The sequence below is a fragment of the Octopus sinensis genome, linkage group LG16 (assembly GCF_006345805.1).
Source record: "Octopus sinensis linkage group LG16, ASM634580v1, whole genome shotgun sequence".
NCBI classification, from domain to species: Eukaryota; Metazoa; Mollusca; class Cephalopoda; order Octopoda; family Octopodidae; genus Octopus; species Octopus sinensis.
Window position 1 is genome coordinate 35463857 of NC_043012.1, and position 9600 is coordinate 35473456.

The 9600-nt window shown below is 40.9% G+C and overlaps 1 protein-coding gene across 3 annotated transcripts in view; it reads left to right on the top strand.

Moving 5' to 3' along the window:
* The window catches only part of LOC115220346 (chromodomain-helicase-DNA-binding protein 1-like), a 68542-nt gene that overhangs the window by 32287 nt on the left and 26655 nt on the right, over nucleotides 1-9600 (top strand). For all 3 annotated transcript variants that reach the window (XM_029790452.2, XM_036509993.1, XM_036509994.1), the window contains exons 6-9: nucleotides 1434-1590; nucleotides 2826-2981; nucleotides 4485-4592; nucleotides 7405-7575. In XM_029790452.2, coding sequence (XP_029646312.1) covers nucleotides 1434-1590; nucleotides 2826-2981; nucleotides 4485-4592; nucleotides 7405-7575 — 592 coding nt within the window. The remainder of the gene's footprint in view (nucleotides 1-1433; nucleotides 1591-2825; nucleotides 2982-4484; nucleotides 4593-7404; nucleotides 7576-9600) is intronic.

Below are 9600 nucleotides of genomic sequence, written 5' to 3' on the forward strand. Positions count from 1 at the left end.
ACACAAGCATCATGCAATCAGTTTTTCAGTCTAAAAGAGAGAGACTTTTTGCTACTAACAGAGGTAATAACTCTCTGAACTTTAGAAAATTACTATTTTTAAATCGCACAAGGAGAGACATTCAGCAACAGTACTTTGGAGTAAAGATCGTTTGCCAACATAACATGGCAGTCCTGGTTTAGGACAAATGTTGCTGTAATTTAGCCCCAGGAGACATCGTCTCCAGCTGGTTATATGACATGATCTGTGTCCTTATATTTTCAAACAAGGGAATCTAGCACCCCCACTCAGCTCAAAACAATATCTGTGTATCGCGATTTCCAAGTTACTCTGTGCTAATGAAAGGAAATAACCCGGAAATCACGATTCCCGGATATTGTTTTGAGCTGAGTGGGGGTGCTAGATTCCTTTGTTTGAAAATATAAGGACACAGATCATGTCATATAACCAGCTGGAGACGATGTCTCCTGGGGCTAAATTACAGCAACATTAGTCCTAAACCAAGACTGCCATGTTATGTTGGCAAACAATCTCTGAACTTTCTCCATCCTCTTCTTATTCTAATAACTATACTTTCAGAACATTCTCCTTCACTGCTAATTAGGTCTCTTAGGGAACCTCCTGGACATTTGAGAAAATCTATTTTCTGTATGTCTTTAGCATGAATTACTCCTGTGTGTCTCCCACATCCAAAGACTGCTTCTCTCTGTTAAGCTTCCTGTGATTCCATTGTATCTCTTGTGTGTCCATAGTTTGCACTGAATATGGAACTCGGAGTTCCCAGTGCTAGCTATGGACACACGAGATATAGTGGGATCACAGGAAGGTTACTTACACACACAGAGAGATCAGTGTCCTTGTGTGTGTGGTCAGTGTTTGAAAGAATGTGGTCAGGGTCATTGGAGTCAGAAATGTTTGTAGTTGTGATGTGTGTGTGATTGTGAAATATTCGTGGCTGTTGTGAGGTGTGTTTCTTGTTGACTTTTCATCAACATCGTTTAACGTCCGCTTTCTATGCTAGCACGGGTTGGACGGTTCGACTGGGGTCTGGGAAGCCAGGAGGCTGCACCAGGCCCAGTCAGATCTGGCAGTGTTTCTACAGCTGGATGCCCTTCCTCACGCCAACCACTCCATGAGTGTAGTGGGTGCTTTTTACGTGCCACCAGCACAGGTGCCAGGCGAGGCTGGCAACGGCCACGATCGGATGGTGCTTTTTATGTGCCACTGGCACGGAGGCCAGTCGAGGCGGCGCTGGCAACTGCCACGTTCGGATGGTTCTTTTACGTGCCACCGGCACAGGTATCACAACTACAATTTCCATTGATTTTTTATCGATTTTGATTACTTTTTGATAACTTTTGAATATGTATTTGAAATGTATTTCATGTGGTCATGAAATGTGAGTTCAAAATGGTTGCTGTTATCTGTTCCAGTTGAATGTCCATCAAAGGATCCTGTTGACAGGGACACCAGTCCAGAATAATCTCCAAGAACTATTTTCCTTGTTAAATTTTGTCTCTGAACTCATATTTCCCATGAAACTGAAGAATTATTTTGTTGAGAAATTTCAAACGCAAACCGACAAAAAAGGTAAACCCTTATCTACCTTATCTATCCATATCCATTTGTCTGTTTATCTTGCTAGCTATATTGACCCATCCATCTGCACACACACACACACACACAGTGCCAATCATTTGAAGTGGATGGAACTTGTGCAAGGGGGAGACCAGGAAGTCATGGGACAAAATATTGAAGGCTAATCTCAGACACTGAGCCTTAGAAAAGAGATGGCTGACGACAAACATGTCCGGTGCATTGTTGTACTCAAGAAGATGTGTCCGTCATAGCAGAATTGGTACCAGTGCTGGTGCCACATTAAAAGCACCCTGTATGCTCAATAGAGTGGCTGGCATTAGGAAGGGCATCCAAATGTAGAAACAATGCCAGAACAGATGATGGAACCTGGTGCAGCCCCTCACCTTACCGGCTTCAGTCAAACCATCCAACCCATGCCAGCTTGGAAAACAGACTTTAAATCACGATGATGATGTGGTGATGAAGAAGCCGCCGCCACCCTGAAATCACTTAGTAGCTTCTGCCATTTAAAGAAAATCAAATACGCATATGCTCCTGTTTTCACTTCTATTCCCCCCCCCCCATCCTTAGTTGAATCAATTTTAGTTTCTGATTCAATAACATGGACGTTTCTAGTTCCCATGAAGAAAACTCTAAAATGCTACATGCACCAGAATGCTCCATATTGTTCTCAATATCTCTTGGCATCAACACAAAATGATCCTAGAGCTTTATTAAAATGCATCCCCTATATCAGAGAGGGACAATGTGAAAGCACAGGCTGGCAGTTATTGGTCACTGCTGGTGTCACTTCTGTGGAAAATTTTTTATGGTAAACTGGGGAGATTTAGATCAACAAAGAACTCCTTAAATTAATTATTCAGAATGTAAAGAACGAGAATATTGCAAAGTATTTTGTCCAATGTTCTGACAATTCTTGTATTCTTCTTCTTTATCCATTCTCATTTACCAAAGTACTGGCCCCTTAAAACATCAACAAAAAAGCCAGACTGAAATTTTACCTGGTAATATGACCTGCTAGAAATAACTGGTGATGTCCTTCAGATTAACCCTTACTGTCTTCAACAAAGAAAAGACCTAAGATACTTTATGTCCGTGTACCCCTAAACAAACAATGGCAAGGTTATAGCTTGAATGTCTTTCAATCATAGAATAACAGCAACGACCCCTATAAAAATATAAACTGAAATAAACCCCTTCATGAAATTCCTTGTTTGATTTTTCAGCCACGTCTGAGTTGCATCAGATATTGAAACCATTCCTGCTGCGCCGGGTGAAGGAATCCGTCCTTGACCTCCCCAACAAATCTGAAGTTGTTCTCTTTCATGGACTCTCGGCATTACAGAAGAAACTCTACAAAGCCATTCTCACCAAGGATCACAGTAAGGGGCTGTTTTTTGTCTTGATTTGAGGTTTGGAGAGGCTGCTTGTCTATCTGGTTCCTTACCAGTCTGTCTGTCTGTTTAACTGATGGTATGCCTGCCTGCCTGTCTGTCTGTGTTACAGTCTATGCGCATCAACTCATAGGACACCAGGATTGGCTAGGTACCATAACTTTGAGTTCGTAGTGAGGTAAAAACAACTGCAAGGTGTTGTGTTGGTAGTGTACTGCAGGTAATTATGCATATATATATGTGTGTGTGTGTATAGATAGATAGATACGAAATCCAACTTATTCATTATGTTGGTTGTTGGTTAAATCATTATCAAGGTTTTTACCTTTCTTGTTTTACCTGTTTAAAATTTTACCTGAAGACTAGAATTTTGTTGTGATATGATCTATGAATATATACAATTCTTCCAAAACAGAAGTAGTAAATTTGAAACCCTATTTGTGTTCTTTATATATATACATATATGCCTTTGATGTCTGTGTGCAAACAGCTATGCTGCATGGCAGTGGAGTATGGGTTAAAACAGCATGCATGTTCAACAGAGTATAAGCATCTTGAGAGAAAAGTTAGGCATAGGAGGCATCAGATGTGGTGTGCAAGAGAGACGACTGCACTGGTATGGTCATGTGCTGCGTATGGACGAGGACAGCTGTGTAAAGAAGTGCTGATCATTAACTGTAAGAGGGAACCTGTGGTAGAAGTAGACCCAGGAAGACATGAGACGAGGTGGTGAGGCATGATCTTTGAACTATGAACCTCACAGAGGCAATGACTAGTGACTGAGACCTTTGGTGATATGCTCTGCTTAAGAGGACCCTTCAAGCCAAGTGCACCCATGCTGTTAGCATGTAAAAAGTCAACCTTTGAACGTTGAGCCTCACAGAGGCAAAGTGGTTGAATTCCTTTTGAGCATTGGACTTCGTGGAGGCATAGTGGCTGAGTTTGTTTCAAGTATTGGGCCTGACGGAGGTAAAATGGCCAAGTTCCTTTTGAGTGTTGGGCTTCATACAGGCAAATAGCCGAGTTCCTTTCAAGTGTTGGGCCTCATGGAGGCAAACAGCCGAGTTCCTTTCGAGTGTTGGACCTTATGGAGGCAATAACCAAGACCTTTGGAATTATTGGAGTAGTTGACATTAGGAAGGGCATCCAGTGGCAGAAAACCATGCCAAATCAGAGTGGAGTCTGGTGCCACCTTCCAGCGTGCCAGCCCAGTCAAACTGTCCAACCCATGCTAGCATGGACATTAAATGATGATGATGATGATGATGTAGCACAAACATGGCTGTGTAGTAAGAAGTTTTGTTTCCAACCATATAGTGTGTGGCCACCTCCCCAGTTTTCTATGTATGTCTACCTATCTACCTGTACATCTTTGTTTGTCTACCTCTATGATGGTCTGTCACTCTCTCTCCCTCTGTCTGACAAACCCCCTATTGTCCTTCTCCTTCACAAATACACTAAAATCTGCCTGTTTTATTTCCCTATTTGCAGTGGCATTCCTCAACAGCAGCTGTGCAACTGGTGATCGCAGCCAACACAACATGATGAATATTTTTATACAGCTTCGCAAATGTGTTAACCATCCTTACTTGTTTGATGGTGAGTGTATATATATATATAACGTTACTCTGACATTTCTTCTTTTCTCTCCCCCTCTCTCTCTCCTTTTTTCTTCTTCCTCTCTTTCTATTCCTTCCTTAACTGTTTGCTGAAGTCACATGATTGAACTTGATCCCTTCCAACCAAAATGACAGGATGGGGGTCAGGTCTGGTATTCTAAAGGAAGCATGTCCCAAGGTCAGCATACTTAATTCTATCTCACCTCAGTCCACCTGGCTGTTAAGAATACAAACTGGGATTGCTACCTTTTATAATTGCTAAAATGTTGACCCTTAGACAAGATACACCACTCTATACAGATACCAAACTTACCTAACACCATCAGTATTATGATAACAAGAGTCTTAAACCTTAGACAAGACACACCACTCTACATATAGATACATCAACATATCGTAGGTGCAGGCAGAGTCCTGTAATAAGAGGTTTGCTTCCCAATCATGTGATTCTAAGTTCAGTCCCACTGTGTGGCACTTTGGGTAAGTGTCTTCTGTTGTCTCAGGCCAAGCAAAGCCTTGTGAGTGGATTTGCTAGATGGGAAACTAAAAGAAGCCTGTCGTGTATATAATGTGTGTTTGTCTCTCACCACCACTTGACAGCTGGTGTTAGTGTTTACATTCTCATAACTTAGCAGTTCAGCAAAAGAGACCAATAAGTACAAGGCTTAAAATAATGAAGCGCTGGGGTTGATTCATTAGACTAAGATTCTTCAAAGCAGTGCTCCAGCATGGCCACAGTCAAATGACTGAAACAAATAAAAGCCTAAAAGAATATCTAGGCCCTGCAACACAAAGACCTTCCCATTTAGTTGATGTTATGAGAACTTCAGACCCTGACCATGTCGATGATCTCACCCTCGCAGCTTCTTAATTGTGCCATGTGCCAAGACTTGTTAACAACCCTTCAGAATGGTGCCACCAGAGTCAGTCTGTTTCTCAGTGCCGTGCAGTGGCTGTCAATGAGAATGTAAGCTGCCAACCAGTTGGTTCCTGCAGTGGCCCACAACTCGAACAAGTCAGTGACCTCAGTCAAGTACCTTGCGTTTAACAATGAGAGAGATTTCCTGTCTCACAATAAACAAGCCGGAGTGTTTGCTACAAGTTTCCGAGCGTCTGGCAATTATTTCAAAATCAACAAGCCTAGCCTTCTTCAATGAATTTATCAAGAACATTTTTCTGTATGGAGCCTACAATCTGGATTGGGAAGAAGGAGCTTCCAGATCACTTTGATTGTGTGTTTAACTCTTTCAATACCAACCCGGCGGAAACCACCTCTGGCTCTGTAGTACGAACGTCTTGTTTCCAAAAGTTCTGAATTAAAATCTTCCACCAAACCTTAGTCTCAGTTTATGTTCCTAACACCAGCTTAATGATAACAAAGTTATTTTACTAAATTCTTTGTTGTATTTAAAATTGATTGAAAGAAACACAAAAGAGAATAACGAAAGGGTTAACATCTGTAGACAACAATTCAAGATTTAAAATTAATTGAAAGAAACAGAGCATCTCAACAGAAATATGGTAACAAAAGGGTTCATGGGGGTTCGAAATATTGCAAGGTACGCCTCGACTGGCCTCCGTGCTGGTGACACGTAAAAAGCACCAACCGATCGTGGTCGTTGCCAGCCTCACCTGGCACCTGTGCCTGTGGCACGTAAAAAGCACCCACTACACTCACTGAGTGGTTGGCATTAGGAAGGGCATTCAGCTGTAGAAACCTTGCAAGATCAGACTGGAGCCTGGTGCAGCCTTCTGGCTTCCCAGACCCCAGTCGAACCGTCCAACCCATGCTAGCATGGAAAACGGACGTTAAACGATGATGATGATGATGAGCACAAGACTAAAAGAAGAGATTTATTGACACATTCCACTCAACCCTACTACTACTATTCACTACAGGGTAGGTTTCGTATAATTCTACTCCCTAATAAAGGATGAAGACCAGTGAACTTGAAATTGAGGATCTGATGGGGGACAGACATTCTTGGAGTGGTATGGGTAAATGCATTTCGGTTGTGATTGCTCCAAGAAGAAATGTAGCGCCATCAGTGTTACAATGTCTCAATTACTAAACCTTAGACAGAAGGCACCCCCCCCACTCTACATATAAATATATGAGCATATCTAATTCCATCTGTATTGTGATATCTAGGCATTTAAGGCTTAGGCAAGACACACCACTCTATATAACTACATCAACAATATCTGACGTCAATTAAGACAGTGAGCTGGCAGAAACGTTAGTACGCCAGGCAAAATCTTAGTGGTATTTCGTCCGTCTTTACGTTCTGAGGTCGATAAATTAAGTACCAGTTGTGTACTGGGGTCGATGTAATCGACTGGCTCCCTCCCCCCAAATTTCAGGCCTTGTGCCTAGAGTAGAACAGAATATCTGAAGTCAACAACATTATTATTATTACTGAAGTGTACCTTAGACAAGACACTCCATTTTATATGAATTCATTTAACACTTCTGAAACTAACCTGTCCTAAACCATTCTTGGTTCTATGATTCAAACCTGATGTTTTAAAATGATTTTAGCTAAAGTTTTCCATCAAAATTTCATTTTAAGTTCACGTTCCAAATCCTAGCTTAGTTTATTTCACTAAATTCTTTGTTCTTTTCAAAATGAATAAAAAGTTGGTTTACTTCAACAGAAATTTGGTAACCTAGGGATTGAAATTACAAAATAGCTTTGTACTTTGCTGGATTAAAAATATTGGATCATCAGTTCTGTGGAATTCTGAAAGAGACGATCCAATTAATTATTTTCAATTGACAAATTCTTTAGGTATTGAAGAGGAACCATTTGAAATTGGAGAGCATCTGGTTAATGCTAGCGGCAAGTTGGAGCTAATTGATCAGTTACTGCAACATCTGAAGAATGCTGGACATAAAGTGTTGATGTTTTCGCAGATGACACGCATGCTGGACATCCTGCAGGATTATCTCACTTACAGAGGTAAAACAATTTCTCTAAAATACAGTGTATTGTGTGTGTGGATTTATGTTTGCGTGTTTGTGGAGTGAATGCATATATATGTGTGTGTATATGTATGTATGCCTATATGTATGTTTTACTTTGAGTTTTTGTTCTGTTGGTGTAGGCATTATCATTCTGCCATTATTATTCTTTCCAATGTTGCACCAGCACATATTTACCTTGTTTGTAGTTGAAACCTGTCTTTCAAAATGAATTTGTTCTGGTATCTGCAACAAGATGTCACCACATCTGTTTTGTTGCTTAGTTATTTTGTAGTCTTCTACACAGCACAACATGTCCCAGTACCACTTAAGTAAGGAGTGGCACTCAACTTCTATTTTTCTTGCCTCCCTTAAATTCCAAATGTACTTTGAGATGATGCATTTTTTCCATAAATGTTGTGAAATGAGTGTTTATGTTGTGAATATCTGACTTTAAACATCCTAGCTGTTACTCTGTAGTTTTTGTTGGATTCATCCCCCATCTCTTTTAGTAGTGTTATTTTGTAGATTACTTCAGTTTTTAGGCAATTTTCACTTAACAAACATTGCTTTGATCTGTTGCAGTTCTCATCAATATCATTTTACATCTGCTTTCCATGCTGGATAGCCAGGATTGATCATCACAAAACAAGTCAGTTTCTGTTTGAAGTTATTGCCTTTCCTAAGAGTGTTTGGCGAATCATACCTTGCTTGTATGTTTCAGTTTAGCACTGTGTTTATGGCTAGATACCTTCCCTGCCACCAACTACTCATCAGCATGCACCAGTTCATTGTATTGAGTGTCTGGCTATGATTTTGGCTTGGAGACCATGTTTTTGGTTTCATTTATAGTGATAGTTGACTTTGTTGTTGTTACTGTTGAATAGCTTGCCGTCTCTACAGTCAGATAGGTTTTTATAGACGTTTGTTTGCACATCAGTGTGTGTGTGTGTGTGTGTATGCTTATACTGAGGAGGTTAGATGTCTGCTTGAAGCAGTCGCAACCAAGATGCATTCCACCATGCTGTGCCAGAAATCTCTGTCTCCTGTAAAAGGTACATAATATATGTGTATGTATATTATGTTTGTATATTGGTGCAAGTGTGACTTTGTGGTAAGAAGTTTACTTTTGAATCACATTGTTCCAGGTTCAGACCCACTGCATGGCACCTTGGGCAAGTGTCTTTTATTATAGCCTCAGGCTGACCAAATCCTTTTAAGTGGATTTGATAGACAGAAACTGAAAGAAGTCCATTGTGTGCGCGCGCGCGTGTGTCTCCGCTGCTTGACAACCAGTGTTGGTGTGTTTACATCCCCATGGCTTAGCAGTTCAGCAACAGGGACTGATAGAATAAGTACCAGGTTTACAAGAGCAAAAAGAATCAGTCCTGGGCTCAATTCATTCAACTAAAAAATTCTTCAAGGTAATGCCCCAGCATGGCCGCAGTTTAATGACTGGAACAAGTAAACGATAAAAGCCGAAAGGATGCTATTATGTACTGCAAACCATATCTAGATTTTTAGCCATGACCAAACCTTGTCTTCTTGGACAAATAAGGTCTCAGCCAGATTAGTTTCAAATCCTTTATTGGGATTTCATTGGTAACTGAGTCCCCTCTTTAATTGTTTGCACAGCTCCTGCTTATGTCAGAGGGGGACCCCCTGTGACTAAAGGTTAATTGAGTCTGATAATTACGACTTATTATCATTCATTGAGGTTGTCTTACATGAGAGAAAATTTTGTTCAGCAGCAACACTGATAGGTTTCTCCTTTGCCAAGAGGGAGCTGGCAGAAACGTTAGCACGCCGGGCGAAAATGCTTAGCGGAATTTCAGCTGTCTTTACATTCTAAGTTCAAATTCCGCCAAGGTTGACTTTGCCTTTCATCCTTTCGGGGTCGATAAATTAAGTACCAGTTACGCACTGGGATCGATGTAATCGACTTGATCCGTTTGTCTGTCCTCGTTTGTCCCCTTTGTGTTTAACCCCTTGTGGGTAGTAAAGAAATAGGTATTCTCCTTTG